The sequence below is a fragment of the Schistocerca piceifrons genome, unplaced genomic scaffold (assembly GCF_021461385.2).
Source record: "Schistocerca piceifrons isolate TAMUIC-IGC-003096 unplaced genomic scaffold, iqSchPice1.1 HiC_scaffold_2166, whole genome shotgun sequence".
In the NCBI taxonomy this organism is placed as follows: domain Eukaryota; kingdom Metazoa; phylum Arthropoda; class Insecta; order Orthoptera; family Acrididae; genus Schistocerca; species Schistocerca piceifrons.
Genome location: NW_025728082.1, coordinates 371,904 through 394,107, shown reverse-complemented (window position 1 = coordinate 394,107; position 22,204 = coordinate 371,904). Strand labels below are relative to the sequence as shown.

General features: G+C 44.9%; 1 protein-coding gene across 1 annotated transcript; it reads left to right on the top strand.

Annotated features, from left to right (window-relative positions):
- The first annotated feature begins 15,315 nt into the window (after positions 1 to 15,315).
- Positions 15,316 to 21,015, top strand: LOC124742167 (astakine-like). The gene is made up of 2 exons (XM_047248757.1): positions 15,316 to 15,430; positions 20,819 to 21,015. The coding sequence occupies exons 1-2, from the start codon at positions 15,316 to 15,318 to the stop codon at positions 21,013 to 21,015; spliced, it is 312 nt and encodes a 103-aa protein (XP_047104713.1).
- Positions 21,016 to 22,204: the final 1,189 nt, after the last annotated feature.

Below are 22,204 nucleotides of genomic sequence, written 5' to 3'. Positions count from 1 at the left end.
TAGGCACTACAGTCTGGAACCGCGGGACCGCTACGGTCGCAGGTTCAAATCCTGCCTCGGGCATGGATGTGTGTGATGTCCTTAGGTTAGTTAGGTTTAAGTAGTTCTAAGTTCTAGGGGACTGATGACCACAGATGTTAAGTCCCATAGTGCTCAGAGCCATTTGAACCATTTTTATTACTGGGTTCCATTCTGGGTTATTTCTGATATACATAAACAATTTGCTACTTGCACCGACAGAAGGTTCAAATTTCGTCGTTTTTGCACATTATACAAGTATATAAATGCGAACTTATGTCAGTATTCTTACTGCAAATTCAACTTAAGAAGTATCTGAAAACATGAAGAGATGGTTTAATGCAAGTGGATTCTCTTTAAATTTTAACAAGATTCACTTGCACACATTTCTGTGCAGCTTATAGAACAGAAACTATAAAAATCTGCTTGAACAATGAAATGGAACAGGTCTTTGAGGATGCATATGCACCATAAGCTACTGGCCTGAATCGATGAATCGCCTTAGTTCAGCTACGTTCCACGAACGCGTAATTAACATGTCCCAAAGAACAGACACCACCCATTCATATAACTGACAAACCTAGCTGGGCAGTGAATCCACCTTCTCCACTCAGTTCCGCTTCAAGCGCCGATCGGGAAGGTTCTTGTTTATTTCAGTTGCCACAGCGTCGCTCGTGTGAAGTTTTCCTCGTTAGTGTTGTTCTGTTTGCGGAGTGCGTCGTAGTGCCTCCACTCCGCCTTACTGTTTGTTTAGTGTTCGTCCACCTGCAGCGGCGTCGGCCGCTCAGCTATGGCTCCCATGGTTTCCACGTGTGTTCCACGAAAAGGTACTGTGAGCTTTACTTTCGATAAAAAACACGACACGTGCAGCACGGGTTTCTAGGAATTCACGATTGGCTTATCGATACAATTCATGCGAACCCTGATCAGGTCCACACCACTTATTTTGACGCAGACCAGTACGTGTTTTACGTAAAATTTATGGATCCCCTTCACGTTGAAAGATTACTGTCGCGAAGTGGTTCTCAAGTCCCCTTCAAGCATCGCGATAATTCTGTTAGTATGGTGCCACCCGCAGATGCTGAAATTGACTACACCAGCGTTCGAGTCGAGTATTCATCCTCCCGCCAGAGGCTGATGACAGTTTTCTAAAGGACATATCGACTCCTTACGATAACTTTCAAAACGTCCATTGTGAACGTTGATTTCCTCAACACTGATAACAGTGTCAAAAGTAAGTGGTTACCGCGTTACCGGTCAAGAGGGAACCTGCTTCCTATGTAGTGAAAGTGGACACTGTAGGGAAGCAGCCTACTCACGCCGTATAATATATAAGGCGATCCTCCCCCACTCTGTCCCCACTGCTCTCAGCTGTGGACGGTAAGACACCTTTTAATTGAATGCCCCTATTTTAATCCGTTACCCTCCCGTCTACAGCTATCGCCTGATCTATCGTCGATTTTAGCAGATGACACGTGCTCAGCCGACCGCGTTCTCCAGTTTATTAGTGACAGTGAAATGACGTCAGTCATTTGAAGCTTTTTTTGGGGACAACCACCCCCTTTCTGTAGTGGATTTTTAAGCATTCCTTCTATTTTTAGTTTCTCCAATTTTATGACTTTGTTCCCATTGCTGCTGGTTTTCAATCTCGATTTTTTACTGTCTTAAGTCACGGGCTGGGCGCTAATGACCATAGAAGTTTTGCGCCCTAAAACCAAAAACCAAAAAAACCAAACCTCACGCCGTATAAAATTCACATCAGTCTTTCCATTGTGTGCCAGCCTCGTCTGCTGTAACTAGCTCTGACGTCATAAATTTTGCGCAATACTTTTAAAATCAAGTAAATAACCTGAAACGTTTCTGGCATGTCAGGAGTAATTCTAAATCAATATGTGTTGAATGTCAGTTCAATAACTTTAGCCATTTTCGAAATTTGGACGTTTGTCTGTAAAAATCATTGGCGCAACAGAAAAGAGCTAGAGACTTAAAAATTTATATTTAGATTCCTTTTGCATAATAATTTAGTAGAAACAGTCTTCTGGGTCTCACAAATTAAGATTTTAGTTGAAATTCAATATTTTCTGGTTTTTGTCTTAAAAATTAAGGATGCAAGATAGATTAAGTAGGCTAATAAATAAGGCTAGGATGTTTAAATTTAAGTAGAATGGAGATCCGCTGTAATCATAAAGATGTGAGAAGTTTCAACTCAATAACTATATAACTATAGCGATAGCGTAACTCCAAAGGGCAAGTTCAGAGCTCGTCTACTGCGTGTAGTGTAATTAAATTAATTTTCTCGCCCAAAATATTTTACATAGCCACGTCAGACTGTTATTATGATTACTTACCTGTGTGCTGATTGCAGATTTAAATTGAGAGCTTCATCGGCCATCAGAAAAAGTACCTATGATTTATTCAATAACTTAAAGTGGTGCATTACTAGCCCAGCGGCTAGTTGGGAGAGCCGATTTGATCAGGCGTTCCCTTAGCCGTCCGCACCGCGGTTTTATATATAAGAACGCTGCGCGAGGAAAAAGAGGCCCCAGTTCTCTCCAGACGCTGATTAGCACACCATCTGTGTCGGGAGTCGCGTCACGTCGGTATCATTGCTATAAACAGCCTCGGATGCCGTATTAAGTTACTCGGGATACGTGTAACCATGAAATCATTTTCGAGTGAAGTGTTAATTCTGGGATGACTTTACTGATCTATCTTCAGTTTGCGTATGTCGTATTTTCACGTGCCGTTGCGGGACAGACATTCTACCATTATTTATCGTGGCGTTTGATGAACATTATCATCAAATTATGGCGAGCATTCACTTAAACATTTAATTTGGACAGTTATAGTTGCATCAGCGCATTAGACTCTGAACTGCTCTGGTAGTTGGACTGTGTGGATTTTTTTTTTTTTTTATCTGTGACATTCAGAATATAACGAACGTTTTTCCAGGATCGTTTTTGATTATGAATCCCAGACAATCTCCTAATTCCTCAGAGCTATAGGCTGTAGCTATAAGGGTATTTCTCAGATGAATTGGGCACTAGGAATTCTAATTACAGGCTTCACGTTTTGCTAATCACTTTCTGGTTGCCAATATTGTAGTTAGAGAGCCAGTGTTGAGAACGGCAAAAGACAGCATAAATAATAGGAACATTTATATAACAATTAATTCCAACCAGCCGCCCCACATATGGTTAAACGGCAGGGAAATGCAGTGTTTCTACAACCCAAATATTATTAACACGTATTAATATCAACCAGCCGCCCCACCACATGATAGCTCTAATTGCCCGTGGAGGGTTTTTGTCTAAAGCCGTCATTAGTGCAACGTCGCAAATTGACGGTTGCTGACCTCGTTCCTTCAATTCCCGCCATCGGACCTACTTCTTCTTGGGATCATACTGAACAAAAATTCAGTTCTGATAATCGTGTATATGAATATCCGCCTTTACCTCCGCGACAGGTTCAGATGCTATGGCCGCCAGGAGAGTGACAAACAAGCGACGTCGCATTCAAATTCGAGAGGGTGAGGACTTGGCAGCGCCTTCTGCCCCAACCTTCTCCGCATCGACCGTCTCTCCTGCCCCTGTCGATGCTACGATACATCCCGCCTGTGGCACGGTGGGTGGCGAAGATGTTATCTCCAGCATCCCTCCTGTTCACGACGTGCCTCCTCCTGAGCTGCCTGTGTGTGGAGAGGGAGCGGAGTCCCTCCCTTTGTCTTTTGGTCGTCCGTTACAAGTCCTCCTGCTCCTTTGTACTCAGCCGCCTACGGTTTCCTGAATTTGCAGCCTACAAAAAAATGGTTCAAATGGCTCTGAGCACTATGGGACTTAACTTCTGAGGTCTTCAGTCCCGTAGAACTTAGAACGACTTAAACCTAAGTAACCTAAGGACAACACACAAATCCATGCGGGCTACAGCAAATCCCGAGGAGAATAAAATTAGCAACCCAGTATTATATTTTGCACTGATAGGTCCACATAATGCTTCCGCCTTCGTGGCTGGACCTGTGTTACATGACCCTTGTTCTGAGGGGCAAGAAGCTGTGCCTATGACCCATCCCAAACCCCCTTGTGCATAGGCCGCCATGCCAAGTAGCCGACAGAAACAGCGTATACAACCTGACCGTGTGGTGATACGTAAGAAATCTAAGAAAAAAGGTTGTTATTACGGAGGTTCTGGTCCCCCGATGTCTGATTTATTTGTGGGCTTCGCAATAGACCTTGACGCTCAGCTGCCTGTCTAATTCTGCTCGGTTCGTTCCGTACATCCCTATATAACTGTGATCAATGACCCAAGCCTACACGTTCCTTTCCTTAAATGTTAATCGTGTGGAATCAGAATTGCGATAGGCTTCGCTGCGTCAGTTCATTTATGATTAATGTACAGACATAGTCTTCTTACAGGAAGTGTTATTTAGGCATCTCCTTACCTGGTTTTCGTGTGATCTTTATTATAACACCCGAATATTCTACGGGGACCGCATTATTCTTTCGCGAAAGCATTCCTATTGCTGAGGTGGAAATGTTGGATTCTGGCTGGGGCACTGGTTGTCAACTTTTTAATCGTACCTTGGTTCTTTTATATGTCTCTTCTGGCACTGGTCGCGCAGTGGATCATTCGCGTTTTTATAAAGAGGAAATTATCTGTTGCGTAAGAGTCCTCCGGGTATTCTGTTGGGTGATGATTTTAGCTGGGTGTTGGCTCCTGCAGATCAATCTCCAAATTTTAATTTCTATCGTGAATTACATGAATTGGTCCACTCTTAATGCCTGCAAGACGTCTGGATATGTAAATACCCGACGTTAGTTAAAATTACCCACTTTACTGCCACTTCTAGTAGGAGATTAGATAGGTTTTACTTATCAGACAACCTGCGCGATTGTATTCTTAATGTTGAAGTCATCCCAACTTCCTTTACGGGTCACTGTACTGTGACTATAACTCTCAATTTTGAACGGCGACCAGTCAGATTGTTCCGCACTCCGTAGATGTTAAACGTCGCTCACCTAGCTGACTCCTCTCTCGATGACGTGATGCGTGTGGGAGCGTACTCTACGGTCCACTGGGAAGTACTCTTCCACCCTTGACTGGTGAACACAGCTGGCAAAATCGAGGCTCAGGCAAACATTGATACTTTTCCGTGCTGCGAAAGCGCGAGACTTTTACTGTTCCATCCTGTGTGAACTTCGTGATGCTGCGGATCACGCTCCTCTACGAATTGCGTATGTTAGGCGCGTAAAAGCAAAATTGTTGACCTTGAAGAGAATATAAATGGAAGGTTTGAAAATGCGATCCAAGATACGTTCATTGGTGACGGAAGAACTGACTTCTTTATGTCATTGCTTCAGCATCAGACCCGCCACCGACGCCCTTGTATTCATTCTTCCACGAGAAATTATGGACGTATCGTAATGGAGCAAGCCGATATAGTGCGTAGCTTACACCAATACTATGTAGACATCTACGACATCGATGAGTCCAGTGAAACCTTCCACGATCCGCTAGGCAGAGTAATGCAGACACAATTACACCTGAACATAATGAAACGCTCTTAGCTGCCTTTCAGCCTGAGGAAGTTTGTATACGTATTGTGGGATCGCCTTCTCAAAAGTCCCCGAGTCTGCATGGAGATCTCAAGGAATTTTACGTGCGCTCTTGGCCGCTGTTGGGTGCTACATTTACGTCCCTTTTGAATGAACTGTTACAGGGTAGAGTAGTGCCGATCGCGTTCAAAGTGAGAAAAATCGTTTTAATCCCAAAACGCCCTGGATCTGCTGTTCCTGGTAGCTTTCACCCAATTACTTTGTTAAACTTTGATTATAAGACAGTGGCGAGAGCAGTTAATAGTGGGTCTCTGATGGAGACGATTGTTGCGAATCATCAAACCTGCGTACTTAGTCGTACCACTCTTACCCCTATAGTCGAGTGTCGTGACGTTGTTTCGGTTGCTGCTGTAATGTCCGTCCCTTATGTCCTTGCTTTTGTAGACTTTTATAAGGCGTTTGATCGTGTTAATCACGACTTTTTGCTTCGGATGCTGTAGGCAGTTGGTTTCACTGTTGACACACAGCGAGTGCTCTCAAATCTGTTTACGGGTATTTCAGCTTTGGTGGTTCTTAATGACCCCGATAAATATTCATCGGGGAGTGTCTCAAGGAAGCCCGCTTCAATGACTTTGTTTGTGTTGTGTCTGTAGCCCCCTGTTTCGGATGATAGCATCTCAGCTGAAAGGTTGGACACTTTCTGGAGGGGCTATAGCTGTCCATGCATACGGGAACGACGTGATGGTTTTCTCCGCAATCCTGCGGAGGTATCTAAACTGAAGGCTGTAATCGATGATTATTTTCGGAGTTCAGGTGCACAGCTTAATGAAAGTAAATGCAGGCTTCTTACTTTGCGAGGTTTAGATGACGCGGTTGTTCAATGGGCTAATGCAGTGCATCGGCGTACGCCTCTCGGTATCATCATTGATCGTTATCCACTCAAAATGGCGACGCTCGACTGAAAGTCTGTTACGGAAAAAATTCAGGGAGCGATACTAGAACATGAAAGGCTTTCTCTTGCTCTTGTGCAAAGCTTACTACGTGGCCCAAGGTTATCCGCTTCCCTCGACGATGACGAAGGCACTACAACAACTGTCTGCTCGTTTCTTATGGAAAAGACATACCTTTCTCTTACGGTATGAGGTGGTCACGAAACCACGTTCCTTTCGGGGGTAGCATCCGACCGCCGTGCCATCCTCAGTGGAGGATGCGGATAGGAGGGGCGTGGGGTCAGCACACCGCTCTCCCGGTCGTTATGATGGTATTCTTGACCGAAGCCGCTACTATTCGGTCGAGCAGCTCCTCAATTAGCATCATTGGGCTGAGTGCATTCCGAAAAATGGCAACAGCACATGGCGGCCTGGATCCAAGTGCCGACCACGCCCGACAGCGGTGATCCGACGGGAACCGGTGTATCCACTGTGGCGAGACAGTTGCCTTTGGGGGGTAGGGCCTGGTTGATAAACGAAAGAAGACGCGTATGCTACAAGTGCAACACACTGCTTTGATGATAACTCAAGAAACTCACACTTTCACGTACCATATATTTCGCTGTATCCGTTCTGTTAGTCTGGATTCCCCTATTGATGATGGTCACATAAGTTACAAGTTAAAACCTCTTCGTGACTTCTGTCTTGCGGTGAGCTATTTAGAGACTGACATTTTAAGGAGACCCGTCATTACCATGAAATTCCTAAAGACTCATTGAGAAGGAGTTCCTTGCCAAAATCTCGAAGAGGATCGCTGAATAGGACCTGGACGACAGGTTGTTCCAATATCAGCCTTCCGAGTTTGCCGATGGGCGTAGTATCTTCGTGGTATAAGGCAGTAAGTGACTTGATTCCATCGAACGACCGACAGGGATTTATGTCGTCATTGTACGTCTACAGATGCTTCATCGTTTTACATGTGGAGGTCATATGGGAAATTGGTCTTCGTTACTCGATCTTCCAAGACTGTATACACTACGAACATCTTACTGCGCCCAGATTATTCCTTCCCATACCTTTATGTGGTTGCAGGGACACTTCGTTCATTACGTTGTATTAGGCGAGGGGGAAGATCGCATGAACTTCATGCAGTACATGATCACGACCTATTGGACGAGCTTGCGAATGGCTAGATATCGAGACAACTTCGCCAACATGTTGAATCTTGTTTTCCATCGGCAAGGTGTTGGTTAATCCCATTTTTCTGATGATAGGTGTCTTTTTTTTCGTTGTGTATGTTCCCGTCTGAAATGCTTCGGCTTGTTCTCTCCTAGTTTCCTTGGCCGTTCTGTTTTCTGTTTTGACTCCATATCGCTCCAGTTCTATTGTAAAATGTGTATGGATGAAGTATATATACACGTGAGTGCATATAGTCCTTGCAATCAGGTTGGAATTTTTCTTAGTTTGCTATTTAGAATATTATAATACACTACTGGCCATTAAAATTGCTACACCAAGAAGATGACGTGCTACAGGCGCGAAATTTAACCGACAGGAAGAAGATGCTGTGATATGGAAACGATTAGCTTTCAGAGCATTCACACAAGGTTGGCGCCGGTGGCGACACCTACAACGTGCTGACATGAGGAAAGTTTCCAACCGATTTCTCATACACAAACAGCAGTTGACCGGCGTTGCCAGGTGAAACGTTTGTTGTGATGCCTCGTGTAAGGAGGAGTATCTTCACGTTTCCGACTTTGATACAGGTCGGATTGTAGCCTTTCGCGGTTGCGGTTTATCGTATCGCGACATTGCTGCGCACGTTGGTCGAGATCCAATGACTGTTAGCAGAATATGGAATCGGTGTGTTCAGGAGGATAATACGGAACGCCGTGCTGGATCCCAACGGCCTCCTATCACTAGCAGTCGAAATGACAGGTATCTTATCCGCATGGCTGTAACGGATCGTGCAGCCACGTCTCGATCCCTGAGTCAACAGATGGGGCGGTTTGCAAGACAACAACCATCTGCACGAACAGTTCGACGACGTTTGCAGCAGCATGGGCTATCAGCTCGGAGACCATTGCTGCGGTTACCCTTGACCCTGCATCACAGACAGGAACGCCTGCGATGGTGTACTCAACGACGAACCTGGGTGCACGAATGGCAAAATGTCATTGTTTCGGATTAATCCAGGTTCTGTTTACAGCATCATGATGGTCGCATCCGTGTTTGGCGGTGAACGCACATTGGAAGCGTGTATTCGTCATCGCCATACTGGCGTATCACCCGGCGTGATGGTATGGGTGCTATTGGTTACACGTCTCGGTCACCTCTTGTTCGCATTGACGGCACTTTGAACAGTGGACGTTAAATTTCAGATGTGCTACAACCCTTGGCTCTACCCTTCACTCGATCCCTGCGAAACCCTACATTTCAGCAGGATAATGCACGACCGCATGTTGCAGCTCCTGTACGGGCCTTTCTGGATACAGAAAATGTTCGGCTGCTGCCCTAGCTAGCACATTCTCCAGATCTCTCACCAACTGAAATTGTCTGTTCAATGGTGACCGAGCAACTGTTTCGTCACCATACGCCGGTCACTACTCTGGATAAACTTTGGTATCGTGTTGAAGCTGCATGGGCAGCTGTACCTGTACACGCCATCCAATCTCTGTTTAACTCAATGCGCAGGCGTATCAAGGCCGTTATATTCTGGGTATTTATTTATCAGGATGTATGCACCCAAATGGCGTGAAAATGTAATCACATGCCAGTTCTAGTATAATATATTTGTCCAATGAATACCCGTTTATCATCTGCATTTCTTCTTGGTGTAGCAATTTTAATGGCCAGTAGTGTATTTCATTGTCCTGCTTTGAGTCTACATAAAAACTAACATATATAACAAAAATAAGATTTTAAAAATTAATAAAACATAAAAAAACTATATAAAAATTGTTGATCCATTCATGAGAGCCTGGTGGTGGTTTGTCGGCTATGTTCTCGGTATTTTCCTTTTTCTTTTTATTAATTACTTTTTATCATAATTACGTTTTTCTCCCATTTGCAGCGTATATTACATGATGAGTTGGCTATGGTCTACTGTCAAGTTAGTACCAAGTTACTCCGATAATTAAAAAAAAAAACAGTGGCTACCGCACCTGCCTAATAAGCAGGACATCCCGGGTTCGAATCCCGGTCCGGTACACATTTTGACTCGTCGCCGTTGATTCCGCTTACTATCCCTCTGCAGCTGACAGCAGTGATCGGCCTTCACGTTATATATAACCTTTCACAGCTACGGACTCTACGTGGGGTCTGTTCTATCGAACATGTCGGAAAGAACATACGCTGCGTATTCATATAATTAAATTTATGTTTGATGGTAACGTATTTCTCTTTCTCAATGGCGCTCTTGTTGCTTTCTTTCGACTAAGGATTCTTGGTGATCCTTGCTTAGATTTTTCATCTAACTGATTTCGAAATCAGTGTGACTCAGTTTATGTGGAGGAGGGTCTAAGTTTTTGTTCCCATGCTGCCATTGTTAAAGTATACCGTGCACGGCAAAAATGGCGCTGTCTGAGGCCCTAATGTGATCAGGCTAAATAAACTATAAAAAAAAACAATGTTAAAGAAATGTGAGTCATCCGTAAAGGCATGAATATAAAATATTTGTTTACTGTTTCTTGAGTACTGTTAGCACGTCAGCGACTCGTATCCCGTTAGATCTACGGTAGAGTTTGGGATGATTCCGCTGCACGTTTTGTCACAAATATGTTTAGACAGAGCTAACGCTTAACCAAAATGATTTTCTGTCTCCAGAGGGATTCTCTATAGAAAGACATGCAGCATAAAGTAACAGCTTACTTCTACAATACTTGAAGTGCACACAGTGACAAAGGGCCAAGAAAACATTATATCGCCAATAAAAGTTTTCTGGGTGTGTGACTGCGTTGTCAAGTTGTACAGACCAAAGTTTCTTATGCTGTTACATTTTGTCATAACCAGAGCAGAAGAAACACGACACACCATAAACGGAAAAGTTGTTTTTTAAGTGAACGATTGCCGTGGATGCCTATGCTCACTGATACACGTCCCAGTCACATTAACACAACCATCGCCTATGTTCAGCATCATCGTGCAATAACCACTCACAGCCAGCAGGTGGTAGCACTAATCGAGGAGGGTATACAAAGCGTGTCCGGGGGACGACCGACCGCGGTGGTCGAGCGGTTCTAGGCGCTTCAGTCCGGAACCGCGCGACTGCTACGGTCGCATGTTCGAATCCTGCCTCGGACATGGATGTGTGTGATGTCCTTAGGTTAGTTAGGTTTACGTAGTTCTAACTTCTAGGGGACTGATGACCTCAGAAGTTAAGTCCCATAGTGCTCAGAGCCATTTGAACCATTTTCCGGTGGACGTGGAAAACAATGCTGTTGTAATGCGAAAACAGAGCGATTTATCTGTCGTCGAAAAGGGCATCATCATTAGCTTTATGATCACACATGTAAGCATTTCCGTAACGACTAAGTTTGTTTGTTCCCATGGTGCAATTATACGAGGTGCATTCAAGTTCTAAGGCCTCCGACTTTTTTTCTAATTAACTACTCACCCGATATCGATGAAACTGGCGTTACTTCTCGACGTAATCGCCCTGCAGACGTACACGTTTTTCACAACGCTGACGCCATGATTCCATGGCAGCGGCGAAGGCTTCATTAGGAGTCTGTTTTGACCACTGGAAAATCGCTGAGGCAATAGCAGCACGGCTGGTGAATGTGCGGCCACGGAGAGTGTCTTTCATTGTTGGAAAAAGCCAAAAGTCACTAGGAGCCAGGTCAGCTGAGTAGGGAGTATGAGGAATCACTTCAAAGTTGTTATCACGAAGAAACTGTTGCGTAACGTTAGCTCGATGTGCGGGTGCGTTGTCTTAGTGAAACAGCACATGCGCAGACCCTTCCCGGACGTTTTTGTTGCAGTGCAGGAAGGAATTTGTTCTTAAAAACATTTTCGTAGGATGCACCTGTTACCGTAGTGCCCTTTGGAACGCAATGGTAAGGATTACGCCCTCGCTGTCCCAGAACATTGACACCATCATTTTTTCAGCACTGGCGGTTACCCGAAATTTTTTTGGTGGCGGTGAATCTGTGTGCTTCCATTGAGCTGACTGGCGCTTTGTTTCTGGATTGAAAAATGACATCCACGTCTCATCCATTGTCACAACCGACGAAAGTCCCATTCATGCTGTCGTTGCGTGTCAACATTCCTTGGCAACATGCCACGTGGGCACCCATGTGGTCGTCCGTCAGCATTCGTGGCACCCACCTGGATGACACTTTTCACATTTTCAGGTCGTCATGCAGGATTGTGTGCACAGAACCCACAGAAATGCCAACTCTGGAGGCGATCTGTTCAACAGTCATTCGGCGATCCCCCAAAACAATTCTCTCCACTTTCGCGATCATGTCGTCAGACCGGCTTGTGCGAGCCCGAGGTTGTTTCGGTTTGTTGTCACACGATGTTCTGCCTTCATTAAACTGTCGCACCCACGAACGCACTTTCGACACATCCATGACTCCATCACCACATGTCTCCTTCAACTATCGATGAATTTTAATTGGTTTCACACCACGCAAATTCAGAAAACGAATGATTGCACGCTGTTCAAGTAAGGAAAACGTCGCCATTTGAAGTATTTAAAACAGTTCTCATTTTAGCCGCTGGCGGTAAAATTCCATCTGCCATACGGTGCTGCCATCTCTGGGACGTATTGACAATGAACGCGGCCTCATTTTAAAACAATGCGCATGTTCTTATCTCTTTCCAGTCCGGAGAAAAAAAATCGGAGGCCTTAGAACTTGAATGCACCTCGTATACGATGCACTGCAAAAATGGCGTTATCTGAAACCGGCGCGGAGGCAACAGTGTGTGCGATGTGATGATGGTGGTGGTGGGGGGGGGGGGGGGTGAACGACGGCTGCTGAGACTTGTACGGGCGAATAGGAGTGCAGTTGTTGAGCAAGTTGACCGCCCAGATGAAACACGGGGCTGCCTCCTCAACGACCGTTTAGGAAAAGTTGCTGCACATGGATCTCAACAACAGGAGCCTGGTTTATACACCCATGCTAACTGCTGTCATCAGCGATGAAGGTTGGAATTTGCAGGCCAATACCGCAACTCGACATCCACTGAAAGGCGACAGGTGCCTTTTCAGATGAATCGCGTTTTATGCCCATGTGAAAGCATAATACACTGCAACAGTTGTCGGAATCGTCTAGGCTGAAGGAGGGAGCGTTAGGCAAGGCGCGTATTGGAACACAACCGTCGAAGGGCAGGGCAGGACAGTGTAGTGAAGGAAATGGTTCGCGACACAGTGTGTGCTCCTGCTGGGAGGCAGTTTATATTGTCACGCCTATACAGCGAGAGCAAGTGGTGTGTATTCAGCCCATATGCTGCCTGGCACACGAGCAGTAAAATGTGTACCGGACATGGTAGGGTGAAGTGGAAGCTGGCACTGTGCTGCCGTGCTCCCCCCTCCTCCACCCCCCCCCCCCCCCTCCGGCGGGCACATACACACACACATTCACTTTGCTTTTCCTCAGGCACAACGGCATGTACCGGCAGGACGATGCAACGTGTCACGCAGCTCACAGTATACTTGTGTGGTTCAAAGAGAACCAGAATGAATTCACTGTACTACCTTGGCCACCGAACTCCCCAGATTAAGACCCAATCGAGAATCTGTGGCACCACTGTATCGTGCTGGTCGTGCAACCGAGATACCTAGTGCAGCTGGCCACTGCACTGGAGTTGGCTTGGCTCCAGTAGCTTCCAGAACCTCACTTACTCCTTTCCTAGACGTCTCGCAGCTGTGCGCGTTCCTAAATGTGGTTATTCAGACCTCTGACAAGTGTTCACATTAATGTGACCGGTCAGTGTGTTACGTCCTCGTAATGATCATGAATGTAAAATTCCAGAGATTCGAGATTACACGGAGGAAAATTAATGGTTAACATCCAGTTGTCGTCGTCGTTACAGATCAATCTCACGTACGATTTTTTTCCCGAGAGCTTTGACTATCTCTCTTTGGATTCAAAGACCCTTTTTTCTGGTCGTTTATGTCCACGGTGATAAATTCCTTCTGTCACTGAAGCGAAACTTATTTCTGTTCCTTGGTTCAGCTTTGGAGGCCCTGCAACCTTCAACACTGAATGCATTTCTGCCAATTATTGTAAAGCGTCATGATTCACCTTTGACTGTTTAACAGCTCCACTGTAGACATACCACAGAATATTATGCATTGAGTTTCAACATAGTGACACCGACGATGATGCGGCAGGCAGTCGTTTGTAATGAAACATAACAAGTTTACAAACACCATGCCTAGAATGCAGTGCTTATTCGTTTCCGTACGTTGGTTACTTTCTCAAAAATCGTCTTTTTAGGCTCTTGTACCGTATGTATAGCTTTGACCCTAAAGGCTTGCAACAGCTGTGTGTGTGTGGACAAGGAGACAGAGATTAACTGAGGAAATGAGTGAGTGGGAATGAAAGAATATTCCAGATTATCATTATACTCCACAATACGCATCTAATACATGCAAGGAAAAAAAAGGGCGCTCGCCACAAGGTGCGATGTAATGGCGTAAAGGTATTTAGTTGACACCGACGTTTTCTTCAGTTTTAGAGAATTTTGAGCGAAAAAAAAATGGTTCAGATGGCTCTGAGCACTATGGGACTTAACATCTGAGGTCATCAGTCCCCTAGAACTTAGAACTACTTAAACCTAACTAACCTAAGGACATCACACACATCCATGTCTGAGGCAGGATTCGAACCTGCGACCGTAGCGGTCGCGCGGTTCCAGCCTGAAGCGCCTAGAACCACTCGGCCACTGCGGCCGGCTCTACGTTCGAAGGAAGAATAATCAGTTTGTCCTGACTATTATAATGCACAACAGTGAAGAAATAAGCAACATGGAAGACAAAAAACAAAAAATTTTGTTGGTCTACAATGCAAGTAAGGGAGCAACTGGCACACTAGATCAGCTACTGGTACCTACACTTGTTAAAGCAAAACCAGCCACTGGCCAATGATCATCTTCTACAGTACTATTTATTGATCCTTCTGTCTACAATGTTTTTGTGTTGAGGGGGGAAATATATCCATGGTGGAAAAGAAAATGTTCCTTAAAGGAGATCAACATTTCTCGATGATTTTGGAAGCCTCTTTACACTGAAGCTAGAAAAATGCTGCTACAAAACAAACATTCATCAACGGCCATTTTTAGCAGAATACAGACAGGTAGTCCATCAACAGCAAGCTCCAGACGTGGCAACTAAAACTGCTAATGTGCCATCAAATTCTAACAAGACACCAATCAAACTGTAACAAACACATTTATAAAGCTCACGTTAGATACTACTGCCAGAATTGTGAAGTTCTAAGTAAAATTCTATTCCAGTTTTTCAACACTATTCTAATTTTTTCCGTGGTTGTCAGTTAACTCTTACTGTGCAACAGCTCATTAAGAGCCAGGGCTTAAATCATTGTTGAGATTGTTGGCATGTAATACTGTAAAATTTGTTTATATTACAGCAAATAAACCTTCATTTAAAATTATAATAATTTTTAAGAATTTATTTTCGTCGTGTCCTGTAAATACCATACCAAAGAGCATATATGTATACCTGGAAGGTAGCAGAATTAAATTCCGACTTCGCATCATTGCCTCTGCTGCTGCAACATCACTGATGTCTCTACAAGTGCATTGCTCTGAAGAACTAGTCCACTGATATTGTTTCAGGTGTCACCATGAAGGCCTCAGTAGCAGCCGTCTTTGCTATCACCATGGTGCTGAGGGTGCAAGCGGCTGACCTGTCCTGCGGGAAGGGCGAGGTGTGTCCTGAGGGTCATTGTTGCATGGTCGGTAAGTGCTGCAGACTCTCGCTCACCAATTGTAGCTACCGGAGGAGCCAGCAGCGTCTTTACCCCGTTCATTATAAAAAAGATATAAGAGATGTAGTAGAGAGACTGCCTACACTACACTTATCCAACCTCTTCTGGAGTACTGCTGCATGGTGTGGGATCTTTACCAGATAGGATTAACAGAGTACATCGAGAATGTTCAAAGAAGGGCAGCACGTTTTGTATTATCGCGAAATAGGAGAGAGTGTCACTGACATGATAAAGGATTTGTGGAAGGAATCATTAAACAAAGGCGTTTTTATTCCGGGGGGGATCTTCTCACTAAATTTCAATCACCAACGTCGAATGCGAAAATAGTTTGTTGATGCCGGCCTACATAGGAAGAAACGATCATCATAATAAAATAAGGGAAATCAGGGCTCCCACGGAGGCATAAAGGTGTTGTTTTCTTCCACAAGCTGTTAGAGAGTGGAATCATAGTGTGAGAGTGGTTCCAAGAACCCTCTGCCAGGCACTTAAGTGTAATTTGCAGAGTAGCTATGCAGAAGTAGATTCGGATGTAGAAAATCTTTGACGCTCTACTGTAGTATTTTTATCGTACCTTTTATAAAAGTTAGAGTGAGGTCCTAGTATTTACAAGAGATATATTTCAAAGAAGTGTGACACTGTAATATAGCTGTTTGCACCTTGCAGTTGAAAGCAGGCAACAGCACTGCCAGCTACAGGGGTTCTTCTTTCGCCGACCGTGCTATAGGGTTCGGGAACCGGGACGAAATTTCTTTGGAGACGCATCTTTGAACTAAGCAAAAATGAAATGAGGAAGGGCAAAATAAAATTGGAGTAGAAGGGGGAAGAAGTAGTGGATAAAGACAAGCAGTAGTAGTAGTAGTAGAAGAAGAAGAAGAAGAAGAAGAAGGGAAAGGGAAAGGATTTTAGGTCACAAAAATTGTAAAGGGGCGGATGTGTGTGAAACTAAATCACGAGGAGATTCAAAGTGGACTCTGTTGGGCGAAAGCGGGGAGTTCCACAACTAGAAACGGCTAAATACACTCTAAGACAAAAAACAAACCTCAATCGTCATTTCACTACAGCTGTGCTATATGGACTGTAAGACAAAATGACGCATCACGAAGGAATTATTCAAATACGGCGGAAATCGATCTATGTGATGTACATGTACAGACAAACAAATGACAGTTTCAGAACAATCGGATGGTTTATTCAAGGGAAAGAGCATCAAAAAGTGAGCAAGTCAGTTACACGCTGGCCCTTACGCAAGCAGTTATCGGTAGATTTGTTGCATGTCTCTCTGAGGGATATCGTACCAAATTCTGTCCAACTGGCTAGTAAGATCGTAAGATCGTCAAAATTCCGAGCTATTTGGAGGCACCTGCCCATAATGCTCCAAACATTCTCAGTTGTGGAGAACTCCGGCAACCTTACTGGCCAAGGTGAGATTTGGCATTCCGAGGCGCCTCCAGACAGGTCTTCGCAGGTAATCGGTGCTAAGTTCGAAGCTGGAGTATCACTGAAGACAGTTCTTCTCCAGTCAATGAGATTCCAGGCTAGATACGTGTCTAGTGACGCCCTAGACAGGGATGGAATACCAACCTGACTGTCGCCTGCCGTAAGAGCGTGATGGTCTGGGGTGCCATTTTATTTCACGGTTGGACACCTTTGTTTGTCATCCGCAGCACCCTTACAGCAAAGCGATACGTCGGCGATGTATTACGCCCTGTTTCGTTGCCCTTCATGGCAAGTCAGCAAGTCATCCTGGACTTACATTTCAGCAACATAATGACTGTCCGCACAGGGCGATAGTTTCTATAGCTTGTCTTTTTTCTTTTTTTTTCTAGAGAAAATGAATTTTCTGGACAGTGCGAACGCAATCTCGACTACCAAATTTATTTATGAACATATCATCGTTACAACACTAAACAGTTCTAAAAAAAATCAGCATGAGTTGCCAAATGTAAACAAAAATTTAGATAAGTGTATCAGGTAAGAAACTAAGAGAAAATGGAACACTCTAATGAGAAAAGAGAAACAAAAGTGATTCTTCCAGCGAAAGTATTCACTGTAATTGAAGCATCCTCTGATATCCCTACAATAACGCAACCGATAAAGTGTTGGCAAAATGTTCACGGTACTGCGGTGAACATTGCAATCGTTGATGAGATCCCCAGAGGTAGGCCATGTAATGCACGGCGCCACTGAGTTGTAACTCAAAAATGGCGTAGGCAGTGTGTCCCAGGAGCCAGGCATCCACGTTGCACTTCTTTTTTGGGTGCAGTTTAAGGTCAGGACGGATAACCCACATTGGTATCACACTAGAAGGTGCAGTCTGGTTGATAGCCCCACCATCAATCGGCACAACTTTTTTTTTTTAAAGAGAGATGGGGCCCCTCCACGCCCGCACCAACGTGGTGACCAAACCAAAAGTTCTACTGTCACCTCCGTAAACATGTTAGTTATCTAGTAGGTGGATCACAGGATGCTGGGCTGTGATGTTGTCCGTGCGTCTGGGTAAGGCTACGCATTAACACGGTCCATCAGGTGATAGATAGTGGACGAAACGCGAGTGAGGGTAGCGATTTGAAGAGCAGAGGGAAAAAAGTGCCATGGCTCGTGCCGTGGGAAAAAAACCTCTGCGACAGTGGGATGGGTAGTAAGAGCAGTAGTGGCTTACTAGCTGCGATAGTTCATGCAAGGTTGGATTTGTTAGTATAGGTATCATGCATCATTACCGTGACAGGCGATGGCGATGTGTCCCAGTTGCTGCGGCTGCTACTTTCCTGGAACAATCAGATCGTTATACAGTAGTGGGAGATCGGCCATAGATCATCTCACTGTGTGGGGGATGTTCCGTACTTCCCACACGTAGCGGCACGCTATACGGTGGTCTCTTGTGTCGGCAGCTCCACATTGGCTGCACTCGTTCGTCTGGCTGAGGTGAATGTCTGCTAGACGCTGCTTAGTTGGAAAGGTGTCACTGACGACTCGGTAGCTCAACGAACTTGCTGTCCGACGGCAGGAATGGGTTGTCAATAGTAGCCCATACCTGCTTCCACACGACCGTTGGCGTCCGTATTTCCAGTTTTTGCGCCTAGGAGAGCTTCATAGATCCGTCGAGCTGACGTATTCCGATCTGTAGCCGCCTCTAAGACATAACTGCGTGCGAGATAAAATTCCCTGACGTAGGACATCTTGAAGGAGATGCCCACAACTGAAACTGGAGCGCATTGTGACTGAGCCCGGTATCGATCCTATATGGTTGCCGTTGTCCAGTTCGGATAGTCGGTCTGCAGCGTCTCTGTTCGGTGCATGAGGAGTGCCGTGCACTTCAGCCGGAAGTCGATCAATCCCAGTCCCCCGAGTGACCGATCGAGATCGCAGGCGGTGGCTCGCACTTTGAAGATGGAGTGTCGCCACAGCTGCCAGCAAACTGCTTCCGTAATCGAATTTCCCAGAAGTTTCGGGGTAGTCAGCAGCTGGGCGACATACAACGCCTTGGCGAGGATCGTCGTGTTAATGACCGACACCGCCTGGTGAAGTTTCAGACGTCGCAACTGCACAATCCGCTGTTGGTGTGGAGGAGTCGCCTCCATGTGAGTGTCTGTATTTTCTGAGGGCAGGCACACACCTGCAGTCCCAACAATTTTTCGTGCTTGCCAAAGCCTAGCTTGGCCTGCAAGGTCACCGGATCTCTCCTCAATCGAGAACGTTTGGAGCATTAGGGACACCGCACTGGAACCAGCTCGGGATTCTGGAGATTTAACGCGCCAATTGGACAGAATTTGACACGATATCCGCCAGGAGAACATCCAGCAACACCGTCAATCAATCCCAAGCGGTATAACGGCTTTCATAAGGGCCAGATTCCGTAGAAATGTTGGAACACGTGAGGCAATACTGACCCTACGACTTATCTTAGAAGCTGGATTAAGGAAAGGGCAAACCTACGTTCCTAGGACTTAGAGAAAGCTTTTGACAATGTTGTCTGGAATACTCTCTTTCAAATTCTGAAGGTGGCAGGAGTAAAATACAGGGAGCGAAAGGATTTTGTACAGAAACCAGATGGCACTTATAAGAGTCGAGGGGCATGAAAGGGAAGCAGTAGTTGGGAAGGGAGTGAGACAGGGTTGTAGCCTATCCCCGATGTTATTCAATGTGTATATTGAGCAAGCAGCAAAGGAAACAAAACAAAAATTCGGAGTAGGAATTAAAATCCATGGAGAAGAAATAAAAACTTTGAGACAGCAAAGGACCTGGAAGAGCAGATGAACGGAATGGCCAGTGTCTTGAAAGGAGGATATAAGATGAACATCAACAAAAGCAAAACGAGGGTAATGGAACGTAGTCGAATTAAATCGAGTGATGCTGCAGGAATTAGATTAGGAAATGAGAAACTTAAAGTAGTGGGTTTTGCTATTTGGAGAGCAAAATAACTGATCATGGTCGAAGTAGAGACGATATAAAATGTAGACTGGCATTGGCAAGGAAAGCGTTTCTGAAGAAGAGAAATTTGTTAACATCGAGTATAGATTTAAGTTTGAGGAAGTCGTTTCTGAAAGTATTTGTATGGAGTGTAGCCATGTATGGAAGTGAAGCGTAAACGATAAATAGTTTCGACAAGAAGAGAATAGAAGCTTTCGAAATGTGGTGCTACAGAAGAATGCTGAAGATTGGATGGGTAGATCACATAACTAATGAGGAGGTATTGAACAGAATTAGGGAGAAGAGAAACCTGTGGCACAACTTGACTAGAAGAAAGGATCGGTTGGTAGGGCATATTCTAAGGCATCACGAAATCACCAATTTCGTATTGGAGGGCAGCGTGGAGGGTAAAAATCGTTAAGGGAGACGAAGAGATGAATACACTGAACAGATTCAGAAGGATGTAGGTTGCAATAGATACTGGGAGATGAAGAAGCTTGGACAGGATAGAGTAGCATGGAGAGCTGCATCAAACCAGTCTCAGGACTGAAAACCACAACAACAGCAAGGGCCAGAGGTGAATCAATGCGTTATTGACTTGAGCAATTTGTGAAGCTCCTTCTCTTTAATAAATCACTCAGTTTTTCTGAATTTGTAATCATTTGTTTATCTGTACATGTACATCTACTGATTTCCGTCACATTCGGATAACTTCTTCGTTGTGCGTCGGTTTTTGTTTTCTTTTTCGTTTTTTGTATTAGTGCGTGCACTGTAGCGGTCCATTTCAGTACGAGCATCTCTGCGATGGGCTCACAATGGCGCCCGCCGGCAAGCCAGTCATACTTTTTCTATACAGCCCGTTAATTAACGTAATAAATATTTTTCCTCTGCTGCCTGGTGGCACAGCTGCGAACCCTAACTGCTGTTTGACGGCGACTCCTTCTTGTTACAGGCGGCGGCAGGTACGATTTGCCCATCTGTACCCTGAAGGGTGTGAGTGGTGACTCCTGCCGGCCGAACAACCAACCAGAGGACTTGTGGCTGACCGCCTATCCGGGCGATGAGGGTTCTCTGTACACGGGCGTCTACAGGAACGTCTGTCCCTGCCTGAACGGCCTTCAGTGCGCCGATGGAACCTGTACCTACTAGCGGGCGTCTCAGACGCTCACCGACTCACTGCGACAACTTCATCAGCATCAGTACGAAGACGCAAACTGGAAGATTCGTTGTTTGGAATAATCAGAGGTTGTAAACCAGAGGCTACGTAAAATACGTCGTGGCAGTCACATGGAAAAGCGCCAATTCGACAAAGATTTCATCTCCTACAGATATCACAGGTCCCTCCACTCCTCCCATTTGTCGTCAACCATGAAGTCATTTTAATCAAATTGTAATTGTCTGACTGTGGATAGATTGTTGTTGCTAATCTAGCATCATCTCTCTGCGCCATTTCTACCTTTCTCCCTTCCGAGTCTGTATCTTACCATTTCCCATATCGTATTCAGTGGCTCAGTGTTTCGTCTGCAGTTAGTACCAATTAAACTCATATATTGTGTTAGGAGCACTACTCGCTCTGAAATTACTCATAAAGATACGCTTCAGCAACACTTTACATGTTTTAAGGGCATCTTGCATTATGTGAAGACCCAGAGAGTAATCGAACTAGAAGAAACTACGTTTTAACATTACTAGAAATGAAAGGAAAATGCATGCAAGTGTTACTAACTTAGTCATGCCCCCCCATTATTTCATTCAACAACTGAGTACTTTACGTTAACCCACTATCTACACCACCACCAAAACGAAACACATGAAGCACTGTATATGACTTTCAAATCAACCATTTAGTTACGAGATCCGTCTGGCACATACCTAGCGATCGCTGCCTTTTTCTGGCCCACACAGCGTCCCACGTCTCAAGTGTGCTTTCAGAAGAATCTGCCATTTTACATGTAACCTGTATACAGTTGGAATACTTTATGTAGATTCTATCGAATGGGGTGACACTACAGTTGTGGGACTTGGGTTTCACATTCTTGGAGAGACTAGTTGAAACTGAGCCTTTGTCCATCCCAATTTAGATGATCTGTGGTTTCTCTGAATCCCCCAAGTCAAATGCCGAAAGAGTCCTTTTCGGGAATAAAAGAGAAAGCATTGGCTGATTTCCTGCCTCATTCTTGATCCTTGTACAGTCAGAATTTGTATTCCGATACCTACTCTGCTTTAGGTTGAAACCTAATTTCGTCCCCTTATGTTTTCCCATAAACGAATCCAGAAATCGGAGAAGTAGGCAGGGCGCTATTGGCATCTGCGAAGCAGACAACAACATTACTTGCCA